This window comes from Sinocyclocheilus anshuiensis, unplaced genomic scaffold (genome assembly GCF_001515605.1).
Source record: "Sinocyclocheilus anshuiensis isolate Anshui unplaced genomic scaffold, SAMN03320099.WGS_v1.1 scaffold300, whole genome shotgun sequence".
Lineage (NCBI taxonomy): Eukaryota > Metazoa > Chordata > Actinopteri > Cypriniformes > Cyprinidae > Sinocyclocheilus > Sinocyclocheilus anshuiensis.
The window spans coordinates 782,083-800,565 of NW_015557379.1; the positions used below are offsets into that span (position 1 = coordinate 782,083).

An 18,483-nucleotide genomic window follows, 5' to 3' on the forward strand; every position below is an offset into this window, starting at 1 on the left:
TATATATATATATAGAACTGGGACATTTGACAATTCACCATACTTTTATTCATTGTTATATACTGTTCACTGCACGAGATAAATAGTATGCAGCAGACAGCATATCAGTGTTGTGGTTCTGAACAACCCTTGCTTTCTCACACAATAATTTAAACTGTCAAACACGACCACATGAGAGGTGTGGCATTATTCTCAGCACAAAAAATCTCTAGATGAATACATGCTCTTTGATGGTTATGTAATGACTCCACCTTGATCTGATAGCTGGGAGACTTGTGTTTCTCTCTGCTGATGCCAGCATGCGTGCGCCGATGACCTCCCACCATATACTGATAGAGCTGCTCGGGCACGTTCAGGTCGGTCATCCCGATCAGGTTACTGCCGTGCTGCAGAGAAGCAGAGAGCAAAACAGCTGGGTCAGCGTGGGAATAATTCTGGTTCCCATCTCCCACAGATGCACAGAATGCATGCATTTGCTGAAATTGTCTGCATGCTTTTCATAATAAACACCGCTTCTGCAAAATAGAAATAAATGTAAATTACTGCAGATGGCATTTCAAATATTATTCATATAATCAGATTTTTTGGAAATAGCCCATAATTTGTGCGCATGATAATGTGTTTATGGGCAATTCACACTAAAAATATTAAATATGTGACCCTGGACCACAAAACCAGTCATAAGGGTCCATTTTTTGAAATGGAGATTTATACATCATATGAAAGCTGAATAAATAAGCTTTCCATTGATGCATGGTTTGTTAGGATAGGACAATATTTGGCTGAGATACAACTATTTGAAAATCTGGAATCTGAGGGTGCAAAAAAAATCTAAATACTGAGAAAATCGCCTTTAAAATTGTCCAAATGAAGTCCTTAGCAATGCATATTACTAATCAAAAATTAAGTTTTGATATATTTACGGTAGGAAATGTACAAAATATCTTTATGGAACATGATCTTTATTTAATATCCTAATGATTTTTGGCATAAAAGAAAAATCGATAATTTTAACCCATACAATGTATTTTTGGCTATTGCTACAAATATACCCCAGCGACTTAAGACTGTTTTTGTGCTCCAGGGTCACATATATTTTTCCAAACTGTACTTCGATCAATTATAAAGTTTTACTTAAATATTATTCTATTTTAATTCTACTATCTTACATTCAAATCAGTCCAATTCTTCTATTATCAATTTTTTACTATATCATATTTCAAATAATAATTCTATATTTTTATATTATATATAATTATATTAATACATATGTTTATATATTTATTTTTAAATGTATCATATATTCATATTTTTCCATAAATTAAATGTAATTAAAAATATATATAACATTCATATTGTTATACTGATTATACTAAAAAAAATACTACTTCAGAAAGGCATTTTTGAGAAGCTGTACACTGACATGTACAAACTGCACAGGACTAAAGACAATAATGATAGTGTGCGTTAATTTTAGTTCTGTTGAAAAAGTGGATAATTTAGGGATTTTTTTAGTCATTGTGCTCCTCCAAGCTGGGTTCTGTTGTTGCTGACTATGCAAGGAAAAGGAACTCTTTGGACACACTCACCCCCAGGCAGACCATGCCAAGTGCCAGTCCAGCTGCTAGGGAGTAGGACTCCCTATCCGTACAGTACTCCATCTCAGGACCAGGTGGACGTCCTTGGGAACAACACAACACACAGCTGTTACAGACTCAGATATGACACTAAACTCAACAATTCAATCATGAACGAGCACAACTGAGAACAGCTCGTTTCATTTGACGCCATCATACACACGAACCGATCTCTGCCAGTAACACCTCTGCGTTGTGCCGGTGACCGGTGCCCTGGTAAACCAGACCGATGCCGACCACAGCGGCCACTTGCACGCTGTGAGGCACATCCAGCTCTGTGGAGGTGGGCGGCAGCAGCGCGGGAATGTGGATGCTTAGCAGACGGGTGATGGACATGTCCATGGTGCCCAGTTTGGCAGCAGAAACACCCAGCAGGAGCCCGATACTCGTCATCTCGTGACCCTGATTCAGAGGAGACAAGACACAACCATGTCACCTATTCAATTTAGAATCGATTTTAAAGTTCTCTTACTGGTGTATAAATCGTTACATAACCAAGCCCCTAGTTATCCCTCAGAGCTGTTGCATTTTTATACTCCCACTAGAGGTCTAAGATCCAGTGGGAGAATCTCCTGAAACTGAATCTCCTTTTAGTTCCTCAGTCCAGACTTAAACGTAGAGCGGATCGAGCTTTTTCTGTGGTTGGGCCTCAGTTATGGAACAATCTGCCGCTTGAGATTATAGAGTGGCACCTTCCCTATCCATTTTTAAGTCACTTTTAAAAACACACTTGTTTGATCAGGCCTACTAATATCCCATTCTTATTACATTGTATTATGGTCTTGATTATTACTCGGATTATTATTCTGTCATTCCTTTTGGTTTTAAATTCATATGTTTTATCATTTCTGTTTTATGTGTTTATGGTTTGATTTTAATGTACAGCACTTTGGTCAGTCTTGTGGCTGTTTTAAATGTGCTTTATAAATAAATGAACTTGAACTTGATGTCATAAATTGCTCATATGTTATAAAATAGGCCAAATAAGAAAAAAGACCAAATAAAAGTAATAATAACAATTATATGTATATTATTATTATTTTAAATAATATATTAAGTATATAATCTTATTTATATATAATATAGAAATAACATAATAAAAAATTGTGTGTGTGTGTGTATATATATATACATACATTTTTATATATTATTAGTATATTAATTCATTTTATAATACATAAAATAGTTTTATAAAAATTGATTAGTATATGAACAATATAAAAAATTATTAGAAATATTGTGATATAATACAAATAAAATACAATAAAATTATATATGATACTATTTTTATATTTATTACATAATTATAATTTATTATTTATTACATAAATATTTTAATACAATAAAAATAATTATACCTATATAAAGATATTTTTATATTTATTAAAATATATGTTGACTAATAAAATGTTCATTATAAATATTCATATAAACATATAAATCTTTACAATATACAAATAAATATATAAGTATATCATGATATAAAGTATAAAATAAAATGTTTAACCAATATTTGTGTGTGCTATACATTAATATGATTATTACCACATCATGGAATGCTAATCTAATGCTAAATGCTAAACAGCGAGAATACTAAACTTATTATATACTAGCAGCATCGAACTGCATCCTACAGTGTCGTCCCGAATATTGCAAGTTAGATTAGCAACATGGAACACGGTAGAGTCAGGTCTGTGCTTTTTGCATAAAGATTTATGTGTTGCTGCCTATGTAGAGCACTGTGCACCTATGTAGCCAGCATAGAGCCAGGCAGGTTTTAAAGCAGAGTCAGTGTGTCCATATCTCATGATCTGACCAAAACGTCCAAATAGTAATCTCTCTCCATTCAAGCACAGAATGGATTTAGAGTGAGATGTGCAACCTCGGGACTCAATTAACATTTTATTCATTCATTAAACTCACTCATTCATTCATTTCTACATGTGCATGAAGTAAAACAGGATGTTTTTCTACCAGATTCTTGTAAAATCGGCAGGAGTACTATCAGAGACTAGAAAGCCCGGCCGCAGATCTCCGTGTGAGAGCGGGCAGTGTAAACACCAAACTAGCTAAAGGCTCGATATAGCTTATAGATTACAGATACGCTCAGCGACCACAGAAAGCATCAACAAAGCCTGGCCTAACTGGAAATGAGAGAGCAGCACACGTTACTGCCCTGTGAACTGTCAGAATGAAACTCAGCTCTACGTTTGCCTTTCATGTGAGAAAAACAACAGGATGAGAGCAAAAACCCCAGAAAACATGCAAACCTGACAGCTCCGATGCGAAAAATGGCGAGATAAGAGAATTACGAGGAGGAGGAGGAGGAGGAGGAGGAGGAAGAGAGGTCTGGTTTTCAGGAAGAGCCTCTATGAACTGTAGGTCCATTAGGAGGTAGAAATAAATTCAACTCCAAGCCTACTTCTGCAGTGCACTTCATCACTGAGCGTCCAATTCTAATTAAGCGAAACTTAACTTTTTTAATAACTTCCTCAATTCCATTAAAAGCCATTATGCTAAATTGCTCTGGTTTTATTCCTCCGAATAACCACTAGAATTAACATCACCCGCAAACTCCTGATTCCAACCTAGATCTCCATTATAGATAAGCGCAGGTGACTCACGTAATCTAAGATGAATCATCCTGTTAGCTACACATGAATGTTTGGATTCGTCACATGCTGCTGTATGGGATTGGTTATCTGGGCCATCTTTAGTAAACGTCTGTCGACGTCTTTCAGGTGGTCACACTAGATTTTGTTTCTCACTTGCAGTCATATGCTTGCAAATGCAGTGTTTATTACAAAAAACATCTGAAAAGACTAAATTAATACAGTATGTAAATTAATACAATATGTAAAATAAATTACGAGACGCTTGCCTAGTATTTGTGAAAAGACGCCAGCCTAAGTAGTATCTTTACATTTTAAAAGCTGTCGTTTCACGTGGTTGTCTACTTTTCTTTGTGGACCCCGGGGTTATTATCACTAACTAAAACTATTAAAAACATTTTAAATTGAAATAAAGTGGACATAAATTCAATTACAATATTTTTGAAATTATGATGAAATTAAATTACTAAATGTATGATAGGTTTATGATATACAATAAATACAATTATATATTTGTTTGTGTTATTCATTAATATGACTATTAATCATAGTAATGCAATCATATTAATGCATATAAAAAATTATATATTTGTGTGTGCTATGCATTCATATGATTTAAATTTAAATAAAGTTGATATGAATTAAATTATAATATTTTTGAAATTATGATGAAATTAAATGATTAAATGTATGATAGGTTTATGATATACAAGAAATAAAATTATATATTTGTTTGTGTTATGCATTAATATGACTATTAATCATATTAATGCAATCATATTAATGCATTTAAAAAATATATATATTTGTGTGTGCTATGCATTCATATGATTATTATCGAAAACTAAAACTATTAAACTATTAACTACAACTAAAACTATTAAAAACATTTGTATTTGTTGAAATCTGATATAAATTAAATTATACATTTTAGATGAAAAAATTAGAAATGATGCCTTGGCAACTATATGTAAGCACTAACTGGAAAAAACGAATGAAAAAATTAATTAAGTCTATTTTTAATATTAAAAAATATATAAATATTCAAATATATTTTATTATAAAAATGACAAAACATACTAAAACTGAAATTAATTTATATTAAAATTAACTTAAACATGGAAATATAAAAATAAAAGCTAATTCAAAATATTAACAAAAGTATTAACACATAATTATTATATAATACTATATTATAAATAATGAAATATCACTGGAACATGGAGAGTGACATCATATCCTTTTGCCGTCATTGACTGCAGGGTCACTTTCTAGACCTAAAACTAATTATTGAAGTACATAATCACTACATTCATCAAAACCTCGCATCTGAGGCTGTAACTGACCTTGGTGAGGTAGTCATGGATGTTAAGTGTTGCTAGTTTAGTGAGGTGGCCGTTGAGGCCCAGTGCCATGAGGAAACCGGCGTATTCGTTGGCCAGGTCGGCACTTTTGGGTTTGTTGTACGCAATCCAGGCAGATTCCACCTGAGAAGCAGGGGCGATCTTAAGACCAGCCGCCACACCGTTGTGAAAGCTGGGCCAGCAGGTCATGTTGGGCGGCACATCGATGTTACCGCTGTTCAGGTCCACCATGGTGTTCCTGGGAGGAGCGCGGCCTGGTGGAGAAGACAAAAAAGAAGGGACATTATTCACGCTGCATTGTTAGCTGGGTTCAGCAAAAATAACACATAAAATAAGAAAATGGTGGGAAAGTGAGGAAAGACATAAAAAGGCAGCATTTAGTGCCCTTTAGCTAGTAAATTACAGAGGAAGAGTTTTTTCAATAAAAATGATACTATAAAGCATGAACTAAAATGTCCGTGCTTTCCATGCAAAACTTGCCATTGCAATGCATGGGTGTTGTGGGTCCATTTAAAAAAATAGTTACGCTCAAGATTTATGTATTTGAACTGCATATAAAATTTCCATCCATTTGGATCACAATTTTTAACTAAATAAATTAATGTGATGCAAATTTGTCAGTCATAGTACTAAAAAACTGGGTCTGTTTTAAAAACACAATAACCACGTTTATATATTCATCATCAATAAATCCCATTTGTTTCAATCTCAAACATTACATAACTGAATATTGCTTGTTCCACAGCTAGCCATAGTTTCACAATGTTCATACTGTTTAACCAAATACACTGATCTGTTTTCATAATGATCAGATTTATTATGATTCTAAGCCATTTGGATAAATGCATTTTGAAAACATGATTTCTTTTTAAGAAATACCAAATCACAAATCAGATGCAGATAGTAAATATGCACTAGATAGAGTGCAGAAATCTTGCCTGTTTCTTACCTGGTTCATTCATGTATGACTGACAAATATGATTCGCATTACGTTTAATATTTTTTTATATTAAAATTAGTGCTGGGCAACGATTAATCGTGATTAATCGCATCCTAAATAAAAGCTTTTGTTTGCATAATATATGTGTGTACTGTGTATATTTATTATGTATATATAAATACACACACATGCATGTATATATTTAAGAAAAATATGTTATGTTTATATATTAAATATATTTATATATAATATAAATTATATGAATATAAATGTAAATACATATAAATATTTTCTAAACATACAGTATACTGTATGTGTGTGTCTTTATATATACACATAATAAATATACACAGTACACACACACACTAAATAAACAAAAACGTTTATTTTGGATGCGATTAATCGCGATTAATCGTTGCCCAGCACTAGTTAAAATGGAAATTTTATACGCAATTCAAATACATAAATATTACATTTTTGAATATTTTTTTGAGTGTGGTCACTGGAGTGTTGCTACGCAGTTGCTAGGGTGTTCTGGATCATTACTTAGTAGCCCAGTTTGAAAAAGGCCATCCAGAAGTCGGCATGATATTTTTGTTGTTCAAATCCCAACATATGAGCAATGGTGATACTTGCCTTAAAAAACAGCAAAGACCACTAAGGGTCCTGGGCAAACGTTTTCTTTTCAACTGACGTAAAATTGTTGAAGCTAGTGAAAGATATAATGCTGTGGTGGGAATGGTGGGAGGTTTGCAACGTCTGGGCACAGTTACTGCCAAACAAAATTCAACAGGGCTCTTAAAAACTGCATTCGTAGCCCTGTAAAACTATTCATTAGGACACTTCATAAGCATGGGCGGTGGTTTATGAGAGTACCAGTCAGGTTGAGTTTGGGCACAGGGAGTGGTTCGGTTGGCACAGGATGGTATGAGAAAAGAGTGAAGAGTCCCCGTCCCACCGGAAGAGCCATGGTGCGCTGGCACAACTGCAGCAGCCTGCAACAAAAATAAGAAGAGCAATGCTGAATTTAAGTGTAGAGAATGGCACAGATTTAGAGAAGAACAGGGCGCATTTCAGCATATTTGCGTTTACTTTCTTCACTTAGAAGAAACCTACACTCTTAAAAATAGGAAGGTTAAAAAAGCAGGTTTTTGCAGCAACACTTTTAAAAATGAAGGGCAGTTATTAGCAGCGAAGCCACAGAAGAATCATTTACAATTTTAAAAAAAAATCTTTTTTTTTCTAATATAAAGAACCTTTTTCCACCATACACTCTTAAAAATAAAGCTTTTTTATTGGCATTGATTGAATCTTTCCAGGAAATCCATGGAATCTTTTCATTGCACAAAAGACTCTTCATAGTAAAAAAAAAAAAAAAAAAGGTTCTTTAGATTTTTACAATGTTCTTCAAACTAAGAAAAAACGGTTCTTTTATGCATTGTTCACTGAGAGGTTCTTTAGGGGAACCACAAATGGCTCTTCTTTTTTATTTTTGTTTATTGTGAACATTCATTTGAGTACAATCATGTAGCATATTTCAAGTTACATACAATGCTCAATGCAACCATAGAGTATCTTGTACAATTATGTACAATTACCTAGCATGTTTTAACTATAAATTATACTCAACCTTCTTTAAATAATTTCAAAGTATAACCTGCTTTCCTTTTTACAAAGAAAAGTAACATTAAAATAAAATGTACTAAAAAAAAAAACTATATACATCCAGGGTGAGAGCATGTGTCCTAATTCAATTCCATCCAGAATAACCTCAAATGACCTTCATTATGTATATAGATATTAAACAGAGTACATGCATATTCGCAAACATGTGCATATACACACACAAGCATATATTATATTACATATATCTATCTATATATTGATCATCTTTTATTTATTTATAACAACAAAATCAGACCTTCTTTCTGATACATATTCAACCCATTTCCTCCAGTTTCCCAGAAATGCATCCTTCTTTAAATTAACCAAAAAAGGGTTATAAATCGTATAAATCTCTATGGTCACATCTATCCAGTAGTCTAAAGTTGGTCTCTCTTGTTTTAACCATTTATGTGTGATTGCTTTCTTGCTGGCTGCCAAAAGCACACCCATCAGGTATTTATTATCTGCTGTTACTATATCTGGATATACACAGCCAAAATACAACAATCTGCTTTCTAGAGGTATGTCTCTTCTAAAAAATATATTCAAGAGCCTCCTGTATTTCTTTCCAGTATTCTTGAATATGTAGGCATTCCCAAAATATATGATAATGGTTTGCTTCATTACATCCACAGTTTCGCCAACATTTTGGAGATATACTACTGTATTTGGCCGCTTGTACTGGTGTTTTAAACACAAATGGCTCTTCTATGGCATCGCTGAAAAAAAAAATGAAAAAAAACTTTTGGAATCTTTACATTTAAATTTTTTTGTTGTGCTTAGGTTCCTTGGATGTTAAAGGTTCTTCATGGAACCATAGATGCCAATAAAGAACCTTTATTTTTAAGAGTAAAAGTTATAGAAGAACTGACTTTGGTTCTCCAAAGAACCTTTCTGTGAACAGTTCCTAAAAGAACCCCTTTTTCCTAATCTAAAGAACCTTTTTCCACTATAAAGAACTATTTGTGGAATAGAAAGGTTCCGTGAATGTTAAAGGTTCTTAATGGAACCATAGATGCCAATAAAGAACATTTTGTTTTAAGAATAGAAAGTTATAGAAGAACTGTCTTTGGTACTCCAAAGAACCTTTCTGTGAACAGTTCCTAAAAGAACCCTTTTTTCCTAATCTAAAGAACCTTTATCCACTATAAAGAACCTTTTGTGGAATAGAAAGGTTCCTTGGATGTTAAAGGCTCTACATGGAACCATAGATGCCAATAAAGAACCTTTATTTTTAAGAGTAAAAGTTATAGAAGAACTGTCTTTGGTTCTCCAAAGAAGCTTTCTGTGAACAGTTCCTAAAAGAACCCCTTTTTCCTAATCTAAAGAACCTTTTTCCACTATAAAGAACCTTTTGTAGAATAGAAAGGTTCCGTGGATGTTAAAGGTTCTTAATGGAACCATAGATGCCAATAAATAACATTTTGTTTTAATACTGAGTATGCTCACTTGTTCTCCTTCTCCTCTATGTACTCATGGTCACTGACTTCAGGCAGGTGGAGCACATTGACCCGGATGGGTCTGGAGCTCTGGAGCAGACGGCGGACCTCCTGCACCCTCAGATCCTGACTCCAGATCAGCCCCGTCACCTCTGGGTGCAGGTCTGTCATACCATCCTCCTCCTCGTCGGCTTCACTGGTGACTGGTGGCTCAAGCATAACATTCAGACCCACAGTCTAGAGAAAACACAAACACACTGAATGAACAATGAAATTACATTGTCCTTGAGTGTGGGTAATTCAGTTCTTTTATAATTACTTTATAATGCAGCATTCACTTCATCAGTTCAGAATTACAGTAATTACACTAGAAAATACTGGTCTTAAATACCATATTCAAGTCTTCGGCTCTATTCAGACAGTAGTTGTTTTAACTGGGGACGGGAGTTATTTTCAGCAAAGCCACCATCCAGGAGACAATAATTCAACATTGTTTTTAGAAAGGCAAAAATAGCTTTATAAATTTGTTTTGAGCCCTGCTAAGTGCCCTAGGTTTCTATTTGACACTTTGTATGATAATGAATACGCAAGTGTGAACACATGAATAATATAAGTAACATTAGAAGCACGATCAAAATGAAAGCAACAGTTAAAATAGTCAGGCACCTTTTGTAAAATGTTTTTGTCTTATATGACTTATTCTTTTACTATCGTCTTAATACAGTATAATTTACATTTTATCTAGTAAAAACAGTGCTGCTATTGTTAACTAAATCTATGTTGAGCATTATTAAAAATACTTTTTAAAATATCAAATGAAAAACTTGACCTTTTGAAGCTGAAGTACTAAAATTGCTAAAACTGAAAAATAAAGCTACATGAATTTTTTTTTTAAAAGCACTAAAACTAATGAAAATTACAAAAGCACAAATTAATCTAAAATTAGAATGAAAACTGAAAATATAAAAATAAAAGCTAATTCTAAATATTAATACTAGTACTCATTAATACTAATACATTAACACTTTTCATAATAATAAACCAATAATAATAAAATTCAAATGGCAAAGCAAGATCTAGTTTCTTTACATCTGATTTACTTTCTCACCGATTTACGATTGGCCAGGGTCACTTTGTGAGCTTGTCTGGTCAGGTCCTGTCGTCCAATCAGAGCGCAGACCTCCTCAGACCAATCAGAGCAGGGATGCTCTCTGCACAGGTAGATGGCGTCTCTGATTGGCAGAGCCACACCAAACGGAACCGACTCCAGATCTTTCAGTGTAAATCCTGAGGTGTAAAAAAGCAAACAAAAAACAAGCACAAGATATAAGATCTCATATATCTAATCTAATGTAAACTAAGCTAAAAAAACAGAGCCTGCAGGATCTGAGCAGGTGGATTTTGACCAGACATCTACATTCAAAGCTAAATGTAATAGAAATTTAGGAGCTTTAGTAGGATTGTGAGTCCAGTATAAAGTCTGAAACATACTTTATACACACTTTTCTGAAACAGGTCCAAATGGAAGTACGCACTGAATTTTTCTGTCTTTCTCCTTCAGGTAAACTACTGTCACAGCATAGCAACATAATCATTCAAAGTAAAATTAAAGTAGAACTGTTTACATGTTTATATCTAGCTTATCCGAATGAACGAAAGATACGATACGATACGATACGATACGATATCGATTCTCATACTCAGTGATACGATTTCGATGCGATTCAATACAGGAGAATATCGATCGATATATCGATACTATTATATTATACCTATTTTAAACAACCATCTACATTTTTATTAACTTTACAAATGCAACCAAAACATATAACATGAACATTTATCTTAAATTTTCACATCCTGTTCCTCAATTGGGACATTCACAACAAAAAATAGGCCTACAGTTTTTTTTTTTAAATAATAAAGAAAAATAAATAATTGAAAAAAAGACAGATAATCTTAAGATATGACAACAGTCAAGACAGTCTTTCAGGCTTCTGTGCTAAAATATGCAATGTGTAAAATTATGTAAATCCTCATTAGGAAACAACACAAACGAGGTACTCCAGTTGTAGGAAAAAATACATTAATGTAGAAAAATTAATTAAAAAACAAAAACAAAAATAAAGCTGTTAAAACTTTATTTGAGACTTTTTTTTGCTGCTACTATGGGCTCGGTGCTAAAAACATTTTCTACAGATAACCAAATAGCAGAAAATAAATACAATATAACAAAGACACAAATTAAATAAACAGTGCTTTTCAGGTTTTTCAGGTAGATCTAAAACAAATTTTCAGGTACAGAAATGTAATAATCAAATGTAAAATAACACTGCATCATCTTCAAATTAAATATAGATTAATCCTTATAAAAGTTGTTCAGTCAAAATCAGTGAGAGATTTTTTTTTCTTTGACAGAAGTTTTCTGTTAGTCTGCTTTCACTCTAAGGAAAGCATGGATCCAATATACTAATACACATGCGTTTTCTCAACTGTTTACGTTAAGACATAGTTCTAACCGACTGTGTTTACTAGGATATTCGCCAACTAGGTAATTCTCACAAGCGCTCGACAATTCCGTCAACTATTCCGAGTGTCTTTTACGCTCGCCCTTCAGGCAGAGTCTTATCGTCAAGACACGCGAGTTTGAACGAGAATGCATGCGTTGGCAGTAATGCATAGACGGACATTGGCGAAAATGTGGACAGTGTCAAAATAAGGTGCCTATTTAAACTACAGAAAGCGATATTTTCCGTGTGGCATCGATACATCGTATCGTTAGACATTTAATCGATCCATATCGATGGATCGTTACACCCCTACTGGCCAAGCACTCATATTTGCATGTGTGTACTTGTGTTGATTGTGTCACTCTGACCTGCAGAGGTCAACCACACCACCAGCTTCTCAGCCAGGCATTCAGATGAAGGTGCGGGCTTCACGCTGCTCTGCCTGTGAAACACACCCCACAATCAAACACACTGGAGAAACTAAATCAGCTGACTAGAATTTATGAGCCGAGACTTATCTAGAAAAACTAACATAAGGCCACATGACAATAATCACAAACCATAGGTACCTTCTCAGAAAAGGATCACTCGTGTTTTTCTTTTGCCCTGCGAAAACATGGACCAAAAAAAATGTTATACACTCACCTATTCATTTTCCCTGGTTTTTGCATTATCAAATATACTTGAAATGCTAGAGTATGAAAAAATAAAATATACACTACCATTCAATAGATTAGGGCCAGCAAGTTTTTTTTTTAAAGAAATTAATACTTTTATTCAGCAAGGCTGCATTAAATTGATCAAAAGTGACAAAGACGTTCATAATACTACAAAAGATTTCCATTTCCAATTAATGCTGTTCTTATGAACTTTATATTTATCCTAAACAAATTTTTTTTTATTATGGTTTCCACAAAAATATAAAGCAGCACAACGGTTTCTTGAGCAGTAAAACAGCATATTAGAATGATTTCTGAAGGATCATGTGACACACTGAAGACTGGAGTAATGATGCTGAAAATTCAGCTTTGCATTATAGGAATAAATTACATTTTACAACACATTCAAATAGAAAAATACAATTGTAATATTTCAAAACTACTGTTTTTCTGTATAAATAAATGCAGCCTTAGTGAAGATAGGAGACTTCTTTCAAAAACATTAAATCTTACCACCCCCAAACTATCAAATAGTAGCGTAGGCTCGAAAAATAAATAAATAAACAGCAAAATACACTGGTCACCTGATAAGGGCTAATGAAAACTATCCGCATATAACAATTATTATAGAAACAGATAACAAGAGTTTTTGTCCCAGACTCGTGTCTGTCTAAAATACATTTTATATACAAATATTTGTGAACTGACTGCAATGAATTTTATTTTTTAAACATTTAAATAATTGTCTGATTATTACAACCGATTAATATATATGCAGTTAGAGCAACACTAATGTTAGGCCTTAATCAAGAAACACAAACAAACTTCTGCGCACTTTAAAAAACATTACATAAATTGTTGCATTTAATCTAATAGGATAATTCATACAAGAATAATTTTTTGAACGATTTACACAAAATTTGTTTTTAATGCAAAAGGCCATTTATGTGCAAAATTATTTCTCTATTCTAAAGTAACCCATGCAAAACCAACGGAGTTTGCTCAGAAAAAGCAAAACTGAATTATCAGTTTGGACTAGCCTCAAAATTTCAGCTACTTGTTCATTGGTGATGAACAATCTGGTTTTAAAATTTATGACACATAGTATCAGTATCGGCCAAAAGGTTTACATTTGTGCATCCAAATTACCATGTGTAATGTAATAAATAAATGAATTTATCCTCCTATTTATTAATGTACATGCTTGACAGGAAGTCTAGTGTCAGGCCTGAGGAGAGTAAAGAGCCTCTCATTAGCCTCTAATCTCACACACATGCAGCCCACCTGCTGACAGCCTGGAGAGGTACTTCAACATGTTTGTCGAGATCGCATCCTCATCTCCGACCACGTACAGGGCATAACTCTGAGAGACAGACAGAGAGGAAGAGGACAGGGCGCAACGAGAGTTAGTATTAGCAGTGGGACAGCATCTGTGTGGTTTTGGTTTGCTGCTGTCATGACAGTCGTGTGAGGGGAGAATAAACATGTTTCATCATGACACGATGCAGGAGCGCAGTCATCAACCACATGCATGACTGCATGCATAACAACCGCAGATCACAGGTAATATGGCTCATTCAGAACATCAATTTCAAATACAGCTGAGAAATGTAAATTATTATGCGAAAAAAAAATTTAATAAAAATGACAAAAGCACATTTTGTCACTCAGAAATTAAGCAGTAACACAGCATGGAGTTATTGGCATTGCATTGGCCCGAAATCTGTTCCAATATTTTTGTTGTTAAATAAACTTTTAAAACTGATTTTTATTAAGTGAAAAATAAAGCTAAAATAAAATACAATGAAAGATTTGAAATGTTTCCTTGGCAACTAGATGAAATAAGCTTAAGCTGAAGAACTAAAATATATCTGAAATAAAAATAAATCAAATGATCATGAACAAAAACTAATAAAATGACCAAAATACAGTTGAGAAATAAAGCAGGAAGAATGGATTTAGTCATAGCCTCAGATGTTCAGGTTTTGCCCCAACGTGGTTACTGTTAGTTACTGTTAACTAAAACGATTTAAAAAAATAATAATAATAATAAACATTTTGTTAACTGAAACAAAGCAGAAATAAATAAAAGAAGTGATATAAGTTCCAACTAATGAAAATAAGTTTACGCTGAAGTACTAAAATTAGCTGAAACTACTCAAATTAATGGAAATAAAACTAAAACTGAAATGAAAATAAATTAAAACTATTTAGAAATATTTAAAAAGCCAAAAGCACATAAATTACTAAAAATTAAACTAAAAAATATAAAAATAAAGCTAATTCAAAATATTAACGAAAACTATAACAGTATAATACTAAAACAACACTTATCTGTTCATTGACCAAGTTAACCTTGTGGACAACTAGTTTTACTTACTACTAGTGGCTTAAGCAAAACTCTGAATATCTTTGAAATCCGAATGTATTTGAAACCACTAATAACCTGGTAAACTTTGGCACATCCAACGACTAGTTCTTTCTCACAAGTTGTGCTTGTATAATCAACCTGGTAATTAAATATGGATTTAGTCAGCCTCAGATGTTCAGGTTTTGCCCCAACGTGGTTACTGTTAGTTACTGTTAACTAAAACTATTTAAAAAAATAATAATAATAATAAACATTTTGTTAACTGAAACAAAGCAGAAATAAATAAAAGAAGTGATATAAGTTCCAACTAATGAAAATAAGTTTACGCTGAAGTACTAAAATTAGCTGAAACTACTCAAATTAATGGAAATAAAACTAAAACTGAAATGAAAATAAATTAAAACTATTTAGAAATATTTAAAAAGCCAAAAGCACATAAATTACTAAAAATTAAACTAAAAAATATAAAAATAAAGCTAATTCAAAATATTAACGAAAACTATAACAGTATAATACTAAAACAACACTTATCTGTTCATTGACCAAGTTAACCTTGTGGACAACTAGTTTTACTTACTACTAGTGGCTTAAGCAAAACTCTGAATATCTTTGAAATCCGAATGTATTTGAAACCACTAATAACCTGGTAAACTTTGGCACATCCAACGACTAGTTCTTTCTCACAAGTTGTGCTTGTATAATCAACCTGGTAATTAAATACTTCTGAACAGACTGTAAATATACAGGCAGAGATTAGATAGGAAGCTTCGAAAGTGTCAAACAAGAAAGTTGTAAATTAAAGGTTATGCAAGCATGCTTTACACACATTTTACTAATACTATTTCAGTCTTTCAACTTCAACATTTAGATTTTAAATGCAAGTCTAACACCATTTGTTTTTCTTCAGGATAGATATGGCTCTGATTCTTTATTCAATGTCTAAGGGCCTATTTAATTTATTTAAGTGTCCAAACAGGTGAAAATCTTAAGTCTGATATCTTAGAAAAAGAACGCCAGACCTCTCCTCAACCCGCTCCACAAAAAAACACAACTCTATGTACTGTATGAGAAACAGTAATGCTGATACTTTCCTTAGCAATTACCACTAAATATAATAGGGAGAAAGAAAGGGGTTGGAAAAGAGAGAGAGAGAGAGGCAGTGGGAGTGTAAGTACAGAGGAATAAAATGGATGCTCTAATGTTCTGGACTCTAATCTAAGGGATGGGAACGGTGGGGTAAACACGGCCCATAATTGCGTAACGGTTTGTCAGCACCTCGGTGGGGTTGTGCGTCACTTCGCTTTGCCTGATGGAAGGAAGTACAAAACAAACACACACACCATGACACCCGTGACCTCTCCTATCGCCCTCTCGAGTGATTCAGACCACCACTTCCACAGACTAATCAAGGCAGGGCATCTGACCCGCTCATGAGGATGCCCAGGGACGACTCGGTGCTCGCAAAATGTCAATATGATTAGCTTGCAGCACTTTGCTATCTAACTGCTTGACATTTATATAGAACATGTGTGTGAGTTAAGGGCAGGACACCCGGTTCCTCTGCTTACTGTTAGCGCTCCCTGTTGGGCATCATCCAACACCCGTTCAGAAGTTTGGAGTCAGTTAGATTGTTTTAAAGAAATTAATACTTTTATTCAGAATAGACGCAATAATGTGATCAAAAGTGACAGCAAATGCATTTATAATGTCACAAAAGATTTCTATTTATTACATGCTCTTTTGAACTTTGTTCATCAAAGACTCTTGAAAAATAAAATGAATCACAGTTTCCACAAAAATATGAAGCAGCACAATGGTTTTAAATATTGCTAACAATAAGAAATGTTTCTTGAGCAGCAAATCAGAACCTGAATGATTTCTGAAGGATCACGTGACAGTGAAGACTGGAGTAATGATGCTGAAAATTCAGCTCTGCGTCACAGGAATGAATTACATTTTACACTATATTTAAATAAAAAACAGTTATATTAAAAAAATATTTTTTCACAGTATTTCTGTTTTTACTGTATTTTTGATTATATAATTGCAGCCTCAGTGAGCATAAGAAACCTCTTATGCATAAAAAATCTTACCAACTCCCAAATTTTGAACGGTATCTGCAATGTTTTGGGATTGAAAATCAGATTTAAATGCAGTCTATTCTCTAAATTACTATAACGTCAATCTCTAACTGCGTTATTGGTCACAGTCAGCAGGCAGTAATAACAATCATTTTCACAAACCGTTAAACAAAGCTTTATTTCGAGATGGACATCATTGAATATAATGACAGCTTGCAGCTCAGCGAGTGAGTCAGAACCGCTCTGACTGATTCAGTGAGTTCACTGAGTTAAAGATTCGTCAGACTGATTCAAACTGAGTTTGGAAGGCTTTTTGAATGATTCACTGAAAGAACTTCTCATAACAGTCATGCGTTTGTGAATTGGACTAAACTGGTCAGACTTTAGAACAATTAGAGAAGGATGTGAGCACCTGTATTTTTCAGGAGTCAACTGGGTTGTAGAATACAGATGGAGTGCACCTATAAAACCAGGTAAAAAGACCATATTCAGTGGCACAGGGAGGATTTGGGTCCTTACCAGCACCAGTAGTTTGGTTCTCTCACAGATGCCAAGCAGATAAGGAAAAGGCGCCACATCTTGCCCTCTCAGACAGCGACTGAGCCAGCTGAACACACACGGGGCCTCCCCATCCAGGAACACCGGCCAAGTCATCAGCTCCATCTGAGCTGCACATGGATGAAAGACATGACAGCAGAATAGAAATATTAAAAGAACAGTAGGGATGTAACTATTAACTGCGAGCCGGTTGAAAATCGATTCAAATACGTGACGATTCAAATCGGTTGAGATGCTAAACAAATCGCGATTCAATTAGGGGTAAGAGTTTATATGAATGTATGTCTGAGGGGAACTTACTGTCTTTAGAAAAGTTTAGATGGTATTTTTTTCTTTTCGGAAACGCTTTAAGCACCACCTGCTGGCAGAGAGTGCATCTGCATCTCATTCAGTTCTGCTGTTTCGGTTTCACAAAAAAGAAGTCAAATCATTCTGTTTTTGCTTCAAATTTCAAAATTATACAATCTAATTTAGATTAAAAACTGCTCATGTTGCATGTATGCAGCATCTTTGTTTGGATCATGATTAAAATGCAGTGGTTGCCTCTAAATTTTAAATGGAAAGAGCACATACAAAGCCTTATTTTGTTTATATGAAGAGATTTATTTTGTGTTATTTATTTGATTTGGGGCTTGTTTTAAAATTTA

General features: G+C 33.8%; 1 protein-coding gene across 1 annotated transcript in view; it reads right to left on the reverse strand.

The window, feature by feature from the left end:
* Window positions 1–18,483, reverse strand: part of LOC107679132 (anaphase-promoting complex subunit 1-like) — a 75,772-nt gene that overhangs the window by 31,305 nt on the left and 25,984 nt on the right. Inside the window, exons 10-20 of the mRNA XM_016474593.1 lie at window positions 17,798–17,946; window positions 14,111–14,189; window positions 12,737–12,773; window positions 12,536–12,609; window positions 10,766–10,944; window positions 9,668–9,894; window positions 7,430–7,548; window positions 5,596–5,867; window positions 1,805–2,039; window positions 1,590–1,681; window positions 252–386 (exon numbers count right to left, since the gene is read on the reverse strand). Coding sequence (XP_016330079.1) covers window positions 252–386; window positions 1,590–1,681; window positions 1,805–2,039; window positions 5,596–5,867; window positions 7,430–7,548; window positions 9,668–9,894; window positions 10,766–10,944; window positions 12,536–12,609; window positions 12,737–12,773; window positions 14,111–14,189; window positions 17,798–17,946 — 1,598 coding nt within the window. The remainder of the gene's footprint in view (window positions 1–251; window positions 387–1,589; window positions 1,682–1,804; window positions 2,040–5,595; window positions 5,868–7,429; window positions 7,549–9,667; window positions 9,895–10,765; window positions 10,945–12,535; window positions 12,610–12,736; window positions 12,774–14,110; window positions 14,190–17,797; window positions 17,947–18,483) is intronic.